At 48.8% G+C, this 16,789-nt stretch overlaps 1 protein-coding gene across 2 annotated transcripts; it reads left to right on the top strand.

The window, feature by feature from the left end:
• The first annotated feature begins 1,266 nt into the window (after nt 1-1,266).
• On the top strand, nt 1,267-14,828 carry DCTN6 (dynactin subunit 6). Of its 2 annotated transcripts, XR_005454659.1 has the most exons (8): nt 1,267-1,324; nt 4,606-4,670; nt 7,056-7,161; nt 9,793-9,881; nt 10,594-10,641; nt 12,016-12,158; nt 13,461-13,631; nt 14,546-14,828. XR_005454659.1 is itself a non-coding variant. In XM_038759157.1 (7 exons), the coding sequence occupies exons 1-7, from the start codon at nt 1,302-1,304 to the stop codon at nt 13,557-13,559; spliced, it is 573 nt and encodes a 190-aa protein (XP_038615085.1). In that variant the 5' UTR covers nt 1,267-1,301; the 3' UTR covers nt 13,560-13,866. The 2 variants fall into 2 exon arrangements, 1 of the variants encoding a protein (XP_038615085.1); XM_038759157.1 differs by lacking the exon at nt 14,546-14,828 and having other exon boundaries at nt 13,461-13,866.
• Nucleotides 14,829-16,789: the final 1,961 nt, after the last annotated feature.

The raw sequence follows: 16,789 nt of genomic DNA, 5'->3' as shown, positions 1-16,789 counted from the left end.
CCTCACAAGGATTGGAGGGATAGAAAACGGGCCACGTGAGGAAAATTTAAGGGAAGTGGAATATCAGCTCCTAGAGCGGGATGAATCAGTACCCACTTTCAGGTCTTACATAGGAAGCTTTTAAGGAGAACTTCCATCAGCTGTTCTCCGGTCTCTGGAGTCCCAGTTAAAGGAAGTGAGTTTAAAATAATAATAATAATAATTGGCATTTGTTAAGCGCTTACTATGTGCAAAGCACTGTTCTAAGCGCTGGGGAGGATACAGGGTGACCAGGTTGTCCCACGTGGGGTTCACAGTCTTCATCCCCATTTTCCAGATAATAATAATAATGGCGTTGGTTAAGCGCGTACTATGTGCAAAGCACTGTTCTAAGCGCTGGGGGGATACAAAGTGATCAGGTTGGCCCGCATGGGGCTCACAGTCATCATCCCCATTTTACAGATGAGGCAACTGAGGCTCCGAGAAGTTAAGTGACTTGCCTAAGGTCACACAGCAGACATGCGGCAGAGCCGGGATTCAAACCCATGACCTCTGACTCCCAAGCCCGGGCTCTTTCCACTGAGCCACGCTGCTTCTCCCAGATGAGGGAACCGAGGCCCAGGGAAGTGATTTGCCCAAGATCACGCAGCAGACACGTGGCGGGGTCGGGATTCGAACCCATGCCCTCTGACTCCAAAGCCCGGGCTCTTTCCGCTGAGCTCTTTCCCCTTTTAGACTGTGAGCCCACTGTTGGGTAGGGGCCGTCTCTCTATGTTGCCAACTTGGACTTCCCAAGCGCTCAGTCCAGTGCTCTGCACACAGTAAGCGCTCAATAAATACGATTGATGATGACTGAGCCACTTTCATCATCATCATCATCAATCGTATTTATTGAGCGCTTACTATGTGCAGAGCGCTGTACTAAGCGCTTGGGAAGTACAAATTGGCAACATAGGGAGACAGTCCCTACCCAACAGTGGGCTCACAGTCTAAAAGGGGGAGACGGAGAACAAAACCAAACATACTAATAAAATAAATAGGATAGATATGTACAAGTAAAATAAATAAATAAATAGAGTAATAATCTAACTTTGGTTAGAAACGGGGAAGGACATCTTCGGTGGGATCAGTAAACACCGTTCAAGGGCCTGGAGGAAAAGTGGCACCTCCCCCGTGGCTGGGGATGACTTCAAAATGGCTAACCACGGGCCCAGGGGGCCTCTGAGGGCGGCGCTCGCGCGTGCGCGTGCGCGGGAGCCGGCTGGCGTGCGCGCTCTGGCAGCCGCGGGGGCGCGAGCACGCAAGCCGGCGGAAGGGGGAACATGGCGGAGAAGGCCTCCAAGAGGTGGGTAGTAGTTTGCCTTCCTTCCTCACGACCCATCTCAGGGGACCAGGGCGGGTCTGGGCTTTGCACATAGTAAGTGCTTAATAAATGCCATTATTATTATTATTATATATGCATATATGTTTGTACATAGTACTCTATCTTGTACATATTTACTGTTCTATTTATTTTGCTCATGATGTGCATCTAGCTTTATTAGTATTTATTTATTATTATTAGTAGTAGTAGTACTGAGAGCTCACCTCCTCCAGGAGGCCTTCCCAGACTGAGCCCCTTCCTTCCTCTCCCTCTCGTCCCCCTCTCCATCCCCCCATCTTACCTCCTTCCCTTCCCCACAGCACCTGTATGTATGTTTGTACATATTTTTTTACTCTATTTATTTTATTTGTACCTATCTATTCTATTTATTTTATTTTGTTAGTATGTTTGGTTTTGTTCCCTGTCTCCCCCTTTTAGACTGTGAGCCCGCTGTTGGGTAGGGACTGTCTCTATATGTTGCCAACTTGTACTTCCCAAGCGCTTAGTACAGTGCTCTGCACACAGTAAGCGCTCAATAAATACGATTGATTGATTGATTAATAAATGCCATTATTATTATTATTATATATGCATATATGTTTGTACATATTACTCTATTTTACTTGTACATATTTACTGTTCTATTTATTTTGCTCATGATGTGCATCTAGCTTTATTAGTATTTATTTTGATGACACCAGTCCACATGTCTTGTCTTTATTTGTATTTATTTTGATGACTTCATCAATCGTATTTATCAATCGTATTTGTTGAGCGCTTACTAGGTGCAGAGCACCGGAGTAAGCGCTTGGGAAGTACAAATTGGCAACATAGAGAGACAGTCCCTACCCAACAGCGGGCTCAGTCTAAAAGGGGGAGACGGAGAACACAACCAAACAGACTAACAAAATAAAATAAATAGAATAGATATGTACAAGTAAAATAAATAAATAAATAGAGTAATAAATATGTACAAACATATATACAGGTGCTGTGGGGAAGGGAAAGAGGTAAGATGCGGGGGATGGAGAGGGGGACGAGGGGGAGAGGAAGGAAGGGGCTCAGTCTGGGAAGGCCTCCTGGAGGAGGTGAGCTCTCAGCAGGGCCTTGAAGGGAGGAAGAGAGCGAGCTTGGCGGATGGGCAGAGGGAGGGCATTCCAGGCCCGGGGGATATATGTATGTATGTTTGTACATATTACTCTATTTTACTTGTACATATTTACTGTTCTATATATTTTGTTCATGATGTGTGTCTAGCTTTATTAGTATTTATTTTGATGACTTGACACCTGTCCACATCTCTTGTCTTTATTTGTGTTTATTTTGATGACTCGACACCTGTCCACATGTTTTGATCGTCTCCCCCTTCTAGGCCGTGAGCCCGTTGTTGGATAGGGACCGTCTCTAAATGTTGCCGACTTGGACTTCCCAAGCGCTTAGTCCAGTGCTCTGCACACAGTAAGCGCTCAATAAATACAATTGAATGGTGAGAGCCGCTCCGGCTCTCAAACCCCGGCTCTGCCACTTGTCAGCCGTGTGACTTTGGGCAAGTCACTTCACTTCTCTGGGCCTCAGTGACCTCATCTGGAAAATGGGGATGAAGACTGTAAGCCCCAAGTGGGACAACCTGATCACCTTGTAACCTCCCCAGCGCTTAGAATCAATCAATCAATCGTATTTATTGAGCGCTTACTGTGTGCAGAGCACTGGACTTAGCGCTTGGGAAGTACAAGTTGGCAACATATAGAGACAGTCCCTACCCAACAGTGGGCTCACAGTCTGAAAGGGGGAGACAGAGAACAAAACCAAACATACTAACAAAATAAAATAAATAGAATAGATATGTGCAAGTAAAATGAATAAATAGAGTAATAAATATGTACAAACATATATACATATATACAGGTGCTGTGGGGAAGGGAAGGAGGTAAGATGGGGGATGGAGAGGGTGACGAGGGGGAGAGGAAGGAATCAATCAATCGCATTTATTGAGCGCTTATTGTGTGCAGACCACTGTAATAAGCGCTTGGGAATCTATCAATCGTATTTATTGAGCGCTTACTGTGTGCAGAGCACTGTACTAAGCGCTTGGGAAGTACAAGTAAATAGAATAGACATGTACAAGTAAAATAAATAAATAGAGTAATAAATATGTACAAACATATACAGGTGCTGTGGGGATGTGCTGCTGCCGATTTGTACTTCCCCAGCGCTATGTACAGTGCTGTGCACACAGTAAGCGCTCAGTAAATACAGTGGGCTCACAGTCTAAAAGGGGGAGACAGAGAATGAAACCAAACATACTAACAAAATAAATAGAATAGATATGTACAAGTAAAATAAATAAATAGAGTAATGAATATGTACAAACATATATACATATATACCTGGTCCTTCAGCTTGCTGTGGAAGACAGTCGTGTAGTCCCGAAACCCCAAGTTTGAGCCCAGGAAGGTAGTTGGTGCCGCACAGGGGAAGAACTTGGGCCTGGGAGTCACTAGGACCTGGGTTCTAAATCCGCTGCCACTTGGCTGCTGTGTGACCATGAGTGAGTCGCCTAACTCCTCTGTGCCTCGATTACCTCTCCTTACAATGTGAATTGTCACTGGGAGCCCAATGTGGGAGTTGGAAGCAGCATGGATTCGTGGATAAAGCCCGGGCCCGGGAGTCCAAAGGTCATGGGTTCTAATTCTGGCTCCCCCACTCGTCTGCTGAGTGACCTAGGGCAAGTCACTTCACTTCTCTGGGCCTCAGTTATCTCATCTGTAAAATGGGGATTGAGACTGTGAGCACCACGTGGGACATGGACTGTGTCCAACCTGATTTGCTTGTATCTACCCCAGCACTTAGAACAGCGCCTGACACATAGTAAGTGCTTAAGTGCCATAATAATAATAATTATTGAGTGTGTCCAACCTGATTAGCTTGCATCTAACCCGGCGCTTAGTACAGAGCCTGGCCCATAGTAAATGCTTAACAAGATAAAGCAAGGCGATTCCCCGTTTCACAGGGCATTTGTGTGGGCTCTGACTCTATTCATCCCACCCCTACAGTAATGTGCATATCTTTAAATTATTTATTATAAATTTATTCATATTAGAGTCTTCCCCTTTAGACTCTAAGCTCATTAAGGGTAAGGAACATGTCTGCTAATTCTGTTGTACGCTCCCAGGCACTTAGTACAGTGCTCTGCACATAGTATGCGCTCAGTACATGCCATTGACTAATCAACTGGTTAATTTCTCTTCTGCTCCCTGATCCAGTGTGAAGATCGCTCCCGGAGCAGTCGTGTGTGTGGAAAGCGAGATCAAGGGGGATGTGACGATAGGTGAGAGGCGACATTTTCTTTTTGTTGGCGGCATTCCCTGGCAGCCTCCTTGGGTGCAGCCAGCCCCCACGTTAGGGATGAATTTGGGACTGTTCCGGCGTCCCCGTTGTCCTACGCCCACGTCTCGGTGGCCCCGCCGCAGTGCCATGGCCAACACCGGGGGTGACCCGACCCCTCCAGGGTTCGGGCCGTGCAGGGAGTTGGTCTCCTGGCCAGAGCAGCTCCCGCTACGTGTATGGTGAAGTGCAGCGTTTGGACTTCAGAGAGTGACCTAAGTGTGTGCATGCCTAGTTCTGAGTGCATGTCTAATACCTTGCCTGCATAGTTGTGCAGATGTGTGTGTCCATCCGTGTCCCAGTAACTGTCCCCATATCCACATGGGCTGGCATCGCCAGGAGCCTCCAGCAGGTACCCCCCGGGACTGGACTGGACCAGGGAAATCGGGGAAATGTAGAACAACGGTGCCCCTAGGACGATCCTTGTCTATGAGGCGCGAGCTCCCGAAGGCCGTCCCTTCACGGCCCAGAGGTGAATTTCACCAATTTCACCTGTTCTCGTTTGAACTGTAGGCGTGTGCTTGCCCGCATCAGCCCTTTCCTGCTTTGCATGGTGAGCCCCGTGAGGGCCATTAACTCAGTCCCCTCCCTTGGCACCTCCTCCCCCCGACAGTACCCGCACCCCGCTTTTGCCTGCTGAAAGGCCCTGAGGCAGTTCCAGAAGCCCTGGGTCAGGAGCTGCCGGAGAGTCATTTCATTCATTCAATCATATTTATTGAGTGCTTACTGTGTGCAGAGCACTGTACTAAGTGCTTGGGAAATACAGATCAGCAACATATAGAGACGGTTCCTACCCCACAACGGACTCACAGTCTAGAAGGGGGAGACAGACAACAACACAAAACAAGTAGGCAGGTGACAAAATAAGTAGACAGGTGGCATGTAGGCAGGCAGGCAGGTTGAGAAGCAGTGTGGCTCAGTGGAAAGAGCACGGGCTTTGGAGTCAGAGGTCATGGGTTCAAATCCCGGCTCCTCTGCTTGTCAGCTGTGTGACTTTGGGCAAGTCACTTCACTTCTCTGGGCCTCAGTTCCCTCATCTGTAAAATGGGGATGAAGACTGTGAGCCCCCCGTGGGACAACCTGATCACCTTGTAACCTCCCCAGTGCGTAGAACAGTGCTTTGCACATAGTAAGCGCTTAATAAATGCCATTATTATGATGATGATGATGATGATGATGATGATGTCTGACATATCCATGGGGCAGAACGTTTGCCATTCCGTCTCGGCTCAAGCCTGTATCTCTGGCCTGCGCATTACTTCCCAAGGCAGTTGGGCAGAGATTTGTTTCCCCCACGTGGCCTAATGGAAGGAACCCGGGCTTGGGAGTCAGAGGCCCTGGCTTCTAATCCTGGCTTCATCACGTACCTGCTGTGTGATATTGGGCAAGTCACTTCACTTCTCTGTGCCTCAGTTCCCTCATCTGCAGAATGGGGATTCAATACCTGTTCTCCATCCTACTTAGAATGTGAGCCCCATGGGGAAACCTGATGATTTTTTAGACTGTGAGCCCACTGTTGGGTAGGGACTGTCTCTGTATGTTGCCAATTTGTACTTCCCAAGCTCTTAGTACAGTGCTCTGCACATACTAAGCGCTCAATAAATACGATTGATGATGATGATGATGATGATTTTGTATCTACCCCAGTGCTTTGTACAGTGCTTAGCACATAGTACGTGCTTAACAAATCCCCCAATTATGCTTAGAGAAGCAGCGTGGCTCAGTGGAAAGAGCACAAGCTTGGGAGTCAGAGGTCATAGGTTCTAATCCCGGCTCCGCCACTTGTCGGCTGTGTGACTTTGGGCAAGTCACTTCACTTCTCTGTGCCTCAGTTATCTCATCTGTAAAATGGGGATTGACTGTGAGCTCCCTGTGGGGCAACCTGATCACCTTGTACCCTCCCCAGCACTTAGAACAGTGCTTTGCACATAGTAAGCGTTTAATAAATGCCATCATTATTATTATTATTATTAAAATGAGGATTAAGACTGTGAGCCCCATGTGGGACAACCTGATCACCTTGTATCCCCCCCAGCACTTAGAACGGTGGCTTCACACATAGAAAGTGCTTAACAAATACCATCATCATCACTATTATTATTGTTACTTCCCTCCAGGGTCTATTGTGATCAGGTCAGGTACCCATCGATTCCAAGAATCCGTCTGGCATGCTTCATTCCCTGTCTGGTTCTGGGGTGGTCTTGGAGGCCTGGTCCGCCCAAGAGCCATCCGCATCTCCTCTTGGCTTTTGGGCTCTTCCAGATGGTTTGTGCGGTCACAGGAGTTGGAAGCTGCCTGCTGACCCGGCACCCTTACCGTGTCTCAACAGGTCCCAGGACCGTGATCCACCCCAAAGCGCGCATCCTCGCCGAAGCTGGCCCGATAGTCATCGGGGAAGGGAACCTCATAGAAGAGCAGGTTCTCATCATCAACGGGTGGGTGAGCGGTCTTGCGGCATCCCGCTGTCCGTCCTCTGTCATCTGTCCCCAGGCAGAAGGCGTCCTTTCCCGGGGGTGACCGGAGCTGGGCGCAGCAATCCGGCTCCGATCGCGGGTCGGCTCGGCTGACCGGGTGGCCACACCCAAATGGGTGCCAGGAGGCTTTCCCAGCCAGATCCCGCCGTGGCATCTGGCCGAGAGGCTCAGGTGGGCCCCGGTGAAATGACGGGGTTGGAGGCTCATCCCCTTCTGCGTTGGTGTCTGCCTCGCTCCGTCATTCCAAAGCTGGACCCGGAAAGTCTCTCACCGTTGGAAGGAAGGAAGGGCCATAGTCTTCACTTCATTTTTTTTTTTTTTAACAGGCTTGATGTGTTTGAGAATTTAGAGAAACAACGTAGCCTAGTGGAAAGAGCCCGGGCCTAGGAGTCAGACCTGGGTTCTAATCACGAGAAGCAGCGTGGTTCAGTGGAAAGAGCACAGGTTTGGGAGTCAGAGGTCATGGGTTCATATCCCGGCTCCGCCGCTTGTCAGCTGTGTGACTTTGGGAAAGTCACTTAACATCTCCGTGCCTCAGTTACCTCATCTGTAAAATGGGGATTAAGACTGTGAGCCCCACTTGGGACAACCTGTTCACCTGGTTACCTCCCCAGTGCTTAGAACGGTGCTTTGCACATAGTAAGCGCTTAATAAATGCTATTATTATTATTAATCCTGGGTCTGCTGTTTTTCTGCTCTGTGTCCTTGGACAAGTCATTTCACTTCTCTGGGCCTCAGGTCCCTCATCTGTAATAAGGATATTAAGACTGTTAGCCCCACTGGGACAAGGACTGTATCTGGCCTGATAAACTTGCATCTACCCCAATCAATCAATCAATCAATCGTATTTATTGAGTGCTTACTGTGTGCAGAGCACTGTACTAAGCACTTGGGAAGTACAAGTTGGCAACATAGAGACAGTCCCTACCCAACAGTGGGCTCACAGTCTAGAAGGGGGAGACAGAGAACAAAACCAAACATACTAACAAAATAAAATAAATAGAATAGATATGTGCAGGTAAAATAAATAAATAGAGTAATAAATATGTACAAACATATATACATATATACAGGTGCCCATGACCTCTGACTCCAAAGCCCAGGCTCTTTTCCACAGAGCCACGCTGCTTCATTTGTCAATTGTCAGCTGTGTGACTTTGGGCAAGTCACTTCACTTCTCTGTGCCTTGGTTCCCTCATCTGCAAAATGGGGACTAAGACCGTGACTAAGCACCCCAGTGCTTAGAACAGTGCCTGGCACATAATAATCGCTTAGCAAATACCATTAAAAAAGTAGTGTTTGCTAGGTGGCCTAAGTAGTAATATTTTAATTCCAGAATTCTTGCAGCCCCTTTATGGCAATAGTGTGTGGAATTTGAAACCAGAAACCTTGAGAACTCTATAGCTACAAGTGTTGTGATTCCGAGTTTTTTTAAGTTGACATTTATTTAGGGTATTTCTACAGGTCACTGGGGAATTCTTAGTATAACAAACCATTTTCCAGTGCATCTATGTGTGTGTGTTTGGTGTGTGTGTGTATTTGGAGGGAGTATGAACGTGTACTGTGATCAGTGACAGGATTCCTCCGCACCCTCCGCTCCTCCACCGCTAATCTCCTCCTGTACCTCGCTCTCGCCTGTCCCGCCGTCGACCCCCGGCCCACGTCATCCCCCGGGCCTGGAATGCCCTCCCTCTGCCCATCTGCCAAGCTAGCTCTCTTCCTCCCTTCAAGGCCCTGCTGAGAGCTCACCTCCTCCAGGAGGCCTTCCCAGACTGAGCCCCTTCTTTCCTCTCCCCCTCGTCCCCCTCTCCATCCCCCCGTCTTACCTCCTTCCCTTCCCCACAGCACCTGTATATATGTATATATGGTTGTACATATTTATTACTCTATTTATTTATTTATTTATTTTACTTGTACATTTCTATCCTACTTATTTTATTTTGTTGGTATGTTTGGTTCTGTTCTCTGTCTCCCCCTTTTAGACTGTGAGCCCACTGTTGGGTAGGAACTGTCTCTATGTGATGCCAATTTGTACTTCCCAAGCGCTTAGTACAGTGCTCTGCACATAGTAAGCGCTCAATAAATACGATTGATTGATTGATTGATTGATTGATTCCTGGAGAAGGCAAGCCTAGAGGAATCGGCCCACATTGTACATTCAGAAAATGGCTGTCTTGGCCAAACAAACTTTAACGCTCCCATCGAGAGGGCTGAAGGAAGAAATTCTTTAGGAAATTGTTGTCTTCTGGTCTCTCATGACTTCCACGTGCAGCTCCAGTTCAGGGATGGGACCATCTAGACCTCCTGCTGTGTTATGCACTCTCCCAAGCACTTAGTGCATATTCTGTGCAGAGTAAGCCACTCGGGAAATATTAGATTGACACTGATGCTAGTAGTGACCGCCTCAGTCCTGAGCAGAGGAAAAAATGATTTACCCTCAGTAAGACATCCTCTAACATGCTTCGGTTGCGTGTTGTAAGCTTGGAAAAAATGAGTTTGCAGAACTAAAAGGATGATCCAAAATAAGAGGACAGAAAACAGTATTTTCATTAGGTTCTGGACTTTGCTCATCTGTCTCCTATTTCTTCCCAGCCATCCTGAAAACATCACCCCCGACTCCGAAGATGTGGAACCCAAAACCATGGTCATCGGCACCAACAATGTGTTCGAAGTCGGGTGCTGTATCCTTGATGGTGAAGTGCTCCAGGGGACTAACCACTGACATTTGTGTCTCAGCATGCCCTCCTCTCCCCTCTCAGCCCCCTATGGAGGTACCTCCCTCCCCTTCCAGAGCCCCCCGCCCCAAAGATCGGAGATCCCTATGGAACTCACCATTGCAATTCCATTCCTGGCTCCAGGTAGCGCTTGGGACTTGGTTTACTAAAGTGAACTTAAGAGCAATCCTTGCCGTTCAGCCTTACGACTGATTAGTGACAAACCCCAAATTGGCTAGTCCACTGATCCAAATCATGCCCTCAACGATCTAAAAATAAAATTCTCTGATGCCCCTGGAACCTTAATGGACACTCTGAGGCGGACTCGTCCCCATTTCTCCTTCCAACCTTGATGTCATCTGAGAGCTGAGAAGATTCTGGCTGTCAACTAGTGTGGCGATGCGGGGAAGGGGATCCTGTGTATGTGTGTTTGGGGTGGGATGTTTAATGAACTATTGCCATAGAGTCCCTTGGGTCAGGCCGAGGTTGGAACTTTTTTGTCGTCCAGTAGAGCTGAAGTTGGGATAGCCTTTGAAGTCCTCCATCCCTTAACATGGCGCTTTTACGGAGTCTCTGCCCACTTTTTTTCCCCTCCCCTGGGGAAACGGAGCCATGCTGGGTGAATTTCCAGATCCGGGAAGGTAAACCTTGAAGCATCATTGACTTTAACCTGATTTAGATTCACAAGCAATGAAAATGGGCGACAACAATGTCATTGAATCAAAAGGTAATTTATTTTTTTTAACGGTATGGTTTTTAAGCACTTACTGTGTGCCAGGCACTGTACTATGGGATAGGTACAAGCTAATCAGGTTGGACACAATCCATGTCCCACATTTTATAGTTGAGGTAGAGCTGAGGCACAGAGGAGTGAAGTGACTTTCCCAAGATCACCCAGCAGGCAAGTGTCAGAGGCAAGGTTAGAACCCAGGTCCTTCTGACTCCAAGGCCTGATCTGTATCCACTAGGCCACACCGCTTCTCAAAATGTTTTCAGAAACTGTTCATTTTCCTGTATGGGAGCATCCTGCAGCCCATCAAGGTAGTCCCATTTATCAAAAATCCAGCCGCCCCTGTCCAGTGTAGGGGACGTGAGTGAATCCCACCATAGAGTTAAGAAGGTAAAGAGGCAAATGTGGTGGTAACTGCACACTAATATCAGTGCCATCGGGCAGCCTCTCCTATGCTTTTTGCTTTTGAGCATCAGACATGGAGGAATGCTAAGAATTTAGCTTCCTTTTTCCATTGATGGTAACAAAACTGCTCTCTCAGCCTTCAGAGGGAGAGGAGGCCCCGAGAGTGATACTGTTCTCTTTATTAAATTGTAAATTCCTTGAGGGCAAGGCCTGGGTCATTTATCATCTCTGTTGTACTCTCCTGTGTACTTAGTGCTGTGCTCTGAACAAAGTAAGTGCTCAAAAAAGACTCCGGCAGGAAAGCTGAATGAGTGGGTGTGGAATGGGCGGAGTGATGTGTTGGAGGGCTCAGGAGTTGGGGGCCCCTTTGGTCTCCCAGCCTCCTTCCTGGTGGGCGCACCCATTTGCTTCCCTAGCCTCTTCACTGCCAGCCATATCCATTCACTTTCCCAGCCTCCTGCCTGACAGGCATTCCCGTCTGAGAACAGGCGGCAGGTTACTGTGCTCATCCTGAAAAAGGGCAGTAAGTTATCGTTTGAATTCTTGAATTTTGACCCGAGTTCCATTTGAACAGAGAAGAAGCATTTTGGCTGGGGCTGGCCCAACCCCGACTCCATCTGGTGCCGCTCCTCTCCTCTCCTGCCTGGCCTCCCGCTTGGTGATGGCGGCCCCAAGCTCTGGGAGAGCTATCTGTGCATCCGGGTGATTGGGCAGGAAAGGAGAAGAGACAGCCGGGGCAACCAAGAGACATCGCCCACCTGCTTCATTTTGGTTTACGTTGGCCTCAGAACCTGTATCTGCTGCCCACTGCTCAATGGCTTTGTGCCCCGTCCCAGTGGGAAAGGGCTCAGGAAGCCCCCTCCCTCATCTGTGCCCGCCTCCCTCCCTACCCGCCTGTTCGCCTGAAGGAAGGAAGTCGTGGCTTCCCCAGTCAGTCACCTGTTGGCTTGTTTCTCTGCACTGCAGCGTACGTGGGTCGGAACGTGATCCTCAGTAATGGGTGCATCATTGGAGCCTGCTGCAGCCTGAACACCTTTGAGGTCGTCCCCGAGAACACAGTGATCTATGGCACGGACTGTCTGCGGAGGGTGCAGACCGAGCGCCCCCAGGTACGGGGCCTTCTCCGAGGGCCTTCCCCCTCCCATCAACTCCCAAGGGGAACTCTGTTTTCAGAGGCCCCCTCGCCTCCACAGAGGTTGTTAGGGTCTTCCCCCTGCTCAAAGCAGGCTGCTCTGCAGGCAGCTTGGCAAAGACAGGGGTAGGAGAATTGTATTTGGTAAACCCTGATGGTGCGCCCAACACCCTACTTGGCTCTGGGGTAGATAAAATGCAGTCAGGTCAGAAACTGTCCCCGTCTCACACGGGGCTCGTAGGGTAAGTGGAAGGGAGAACAGATGAGGAAACTGAGGCCCAGAGAAATAAAGTGACTGGTACTAAGTCCCACAGCAGCCAAGGGGCAGAACTGGGATTAGAACCCGGGTCTCATGACTCGCAGGTTCATGCTCCTTCTAGTAGACTGTGCTGGTTCTCCTAGGCCCCGTGGCATAGACCACGCGCCGTGGCCAACTCTCCCCCAGGAGGCTCTCAGAGAGCTGAAGGGTGGTACCTGAAGAGCATTTAATGTGGGGGGTGCAGGGGAGCTTCAGTGCTCTCCTGGCTTGATTCCATCTATCCCTTCTTCCCTTGGCTTCACAGCTCCCTGCCCTGAGGTCAGCCCTGGACTGGAGGGTCAGGGCCAAAATGAGGCCCAGAGGTCTTTGGCCTTGTCTCCCTACCCATCCCTGCCTAGCTTGGGGGATCTCCCGCCTGGTGGGATCTGGGGCTATGCCAGACAATTGGAGAGCAACTCCGTTCTCCACTCACTTCCTTGAGCAGCCTGGGTTTCCCTCTTCAAACTCCCACCTGGGGACTCACCATTCGCTCGCCCGTAAAGTGCCATTTCCTGCTTTCCCGTGAACAGAGTCTGCTCCACAAACAGCGGGTTGCGGCCTCCCCGGGGCCTCCCGGGCCGCGGGTCTGCGTGGCAGGTGATCGACCCAGGGAAATCCTCGCCTGCTTCCTCTCTCCGAGTCACAAGGCCAGCCTTGAGGGTCAGCTCCACTCCTGGACACTAGACCACAAAGGAAGCGTCCAGCCTGGTGGGCGGAGCGAGGGCTTGGAGAGGCACGGAGGGAGTTAGAGTGCATTGGTGACGATAATGCTGCCGATGAGGCCGTGGTTCCCAGTACGAGAAATAATGCTCCCCCTGGGCCAGGGCCCTCAGAGGGGCAGTTCAAGGTGGAACTGCCGGTGACTGCCGACATCGGGTCCCCAGCGACCGTGAGTGTCGGGACCCTGGTGACCGTGGGTGTCGGTATCCTGGTGGCGCACCCCTTGAGTGACCATGATTTTTTTGTGTCTTTTTTTTCCAGCCCCAAACACTGCAACTAGATTTCCTGATGAAAATCCTCCCCAACTACCACCACCTCAAGAAGACCATGAAAGGAGGCTCCACTCCCGTCAAGAATTGATGGCTCTGGGCCGTTTGACAGCACCGTCTCTTTAAGGTGCTTCTGGCCCACCCGTGGACTCCCCTGAAGGAGGTGAGCGAGCAGGGGCGTGCTTGGTTTGCTGCTGTTTTGTGTGTTTTGTGTTTGTGTGAAGTGAGTTTTCCAGATTCCCTTTCCACCGGGATGTTTGTTTCCTTGCCGCTTTAATGATAGCATTCTGTAGCATTGTATTTTTTAATGTGGTTTGTTTTGTAAAAGACTTTTGACCACCGATTTCATTTGTGAAATAGGGCTGATTGAATTTGGCAGTAAAGATGTTAACACAACACAGTTAGGGTTTTGATGAGCGTTTTTTCACGAATTTTCACTGTTCTGGATGAGCTCTGCCGTGTGTGCAGTGCTCTGCACACAATAAGCGCTCAATAAATACGATTGATTGATTGAGCCCCACCCAACTCTGCCAGTTTGCCCTCTGACCTCGGCTCACACTGGATCAGTTAGCAGGAGTCTAGCTTCCATCTGAGAAGCAGCGTAGGCCAATGGAATGAGCACAGGCCTGGGTTCTAATCCTGGCTCTGCCATTTGTCTACTGTGTGATCTCAGGCAAGTCACTTAACTTCTCTGTGCCTCAGTTTCCTCAGTTGTAAAATGGAGATTAAGATTATGAGCCTCATGTAGGACATGGACTGGGTGCAACCCGATGATCTTGTACCTAACCCCAGTGCTTAGTATAGGGCCTGGCACATAGTGTTTAGGGAAAACAATTTAAAAAATGGTTTGAGGGAGAGTGTCGGCCTCCACTTCATCCTCTGCAGCATTTATCCAGCACTTACTCTGTGCTGAGCACTAGGGTGCTGGGGTAGAGCCCAGGTAACCAGATCTGACCAGCCTCTGTCCCACACACGAATTCCAGGAGTAAGAGGAAGGAGAAGGGAAGCTGTTACTCTTTTCTGGGGAGAAAATACATTTATAAATTTAGGGTCGTTGTCTTATTTTTCTCTTCTTAGAGGAAGTCATAGACTCTACTCCCAGAAACCCTTGCATGAAAAGTGAAGTTGTTTCACAACAGTGCGCTGCTTATACGTATGGAAATGGTGATTATGATGATGATGGAGCTTCTCAAATAGCGATGGTCTTGAAACTGTAACTCTGAGGTATTGCTTTGGACCCTATTAGACTTTATTGAACTATCAAAGGGAGGAAAGATATTTTAGCTTATAAATCCATAAATGTCTGTCTCTCCCTCTAGGTTGTAAGCTCGTTATGGGCAAGGAAGGTATACTGCTAATTCTATTGGATTGTACTCTCCCAAGTACTTAGTACAGTACTCTGCACATGGTGAGCTCTCAATAAATACCAATGATTGATTGATTGAGTGATGGGAAAACTGTTGCAAGGGAGGTGACATAAGCTAGATGGAGGCATGGAATTTGTCTACCAACTCTGTCATAATAATGATGGTATTTGTTAATCACTTACTATGTGTGCCCCTGGTGTAGTGGATAATAATAATAATAATAATAATAATAATAATGGCATTTATTAAGCATTTACTATGTGCAAAGCACTGTTCTAAGCGCTGGAAGAGCACGGGCCTGGGATTCAGAAGGTCATGAGTTCTAATTCTGCCTCCGCCACTTGTCTGCTGTGTGACCAAGTCATTTCACTTCTCTGGCCTCAGTTCCTTCATCTGTAAAATGGGGATTGAGACTGCGAGCCCCATGTGGGACAGGGCCCGTGTCCAGCCTGATTTGCTTAGATCCACCCCAGCGGGTAGTACAGTTTTCTGCACACAATAAGAGCTCAGTAAATGACATTGATTGATATTTAACAAAATTGGACAGCATGAGCGTTAGTGAAACTGGGTGGAAAAGTAATTTTTATTGGATTACTTAAGGAGGCTTCCTGAAACGGAGTGGAAAAAGCACGAGAAGCTCGCCAGCTTTGTCACGTCTGCTCAGGAAGGGATTGCTTTCCGCTAGAGAAGCAGTGTGGCTCAGTGGAAAGAGCCCGGGCTTTGGAGTCAGAGGTCATGTGTTCAAATCCCAGCTCTGCCAATTGTCAGCTGTGTGACTTTGGGCAAGCCACTTCACTTCTCTGGGCCTCAGTTACCTCATCTGCAAAATGGGAATTAAGACTGTGAGCGCCCCGTGGGACAACCTGATCACCCTGTAACCTCCCCAGCGCTTAGAACAGTGCTTTGCACATAGTAAGCGCTTAACAAATACCATCATTATTATTACTATTATTACTCTTTTCCCCCTCTGTCTCACAGGCCCCATGTCAGTCTTTCCCGCTCCTGGGAAAGAAGAGCAGCAAGTGTCCTCCAGCGTGGACATTTTCGGAGAGGAGCCAAAGGGGCTTCTCTTTTTCCCCAAGCTGGGATTCAAGCTCACCCCACTGCTGCTGGGTCACCTCCCTTTCAGCCCGCCACCCCCATTCCCTCCCCAGCACTCCATCTTGGTGGCGGACAGGGTTTCACCTGAACTTACCTGAGGTTGTTTAAGAGTAAATGGAGCCGCCACCGAGGGGATCGGTCATTCAGCTGTTGAGAGGTTGGAAATGAATGGCCGCTCAGAGGCAGGGCCAGCCGTCCTCCGGACCTGCGGGTCTGTCCGTCCGTCCGTCCGTCCGTCCGGTCGGTTGGCGAGCCTGCCCTCGGACCACAAGAGGGCTCCGTGGACCTGCGCGTGCTCACCGAAGGCCAGAATAGTAACGCGAGTACTCTGCATTATCATTTCCAGGCATTTAATACCCCAACCGAAAACAGGTACAAGTGTTAATAATAATAATGATAATAATAATAACAATGGTATTTGTTAAGCGCTTACTATGTGCCAAGCACTGTTCTAAGCACCGGAGTAGATACAAGGTAATCCGGTTGTCCCATGTGGGGCTCACGATCTTTAACCCCATTTTACAGATGAGGTAACAGAGGCCCAGAGAAGTGAAGTGGCTTGCCCAAGGTCACACAGCAGACAAGCGGCGGTACCGGGATTAGAACCCACGACCCAGAGGTCCAAGTCCGGGCTCTTTCCAATGAGCCACGCTGCTCCTGTGCCTTTTCCCCATTATCAGTGGAGTGAAGCTGGGTTGATGCAAGCAAGAAGGGCGCCCTTCCAATAAATACAATAAAATAATATAATGTAATATATATATATATATATATAAAACAAATAAATAAATACAATTGAATATTCTCCCCAGTTATGGGGAACCTGGGGACCTAGCTGCTGCAGCGTGGCTTAGCG

Source organism: Tachyglossus aculeatus, chromosome 17 (assembly GCF_015852505.1).
Source record: "Tachyglossus aculeatus isolate mTacAcu1 chromosome 17, mTacAcu1.pri, whole genome shotgun sequence".
NCBI classification, from domain to species: domain Eukaryota; kingdom Metazoa; phylum Chordata; class Mammalia; order Monotremata; family Tachyglossidae; genus Tachyglossus; species Tachyglossus aculeatus.
Note: the sequence above shows the minus strand (reverse complement) of the source record. Positions and strands in the feature narration are given on the sequence as shown.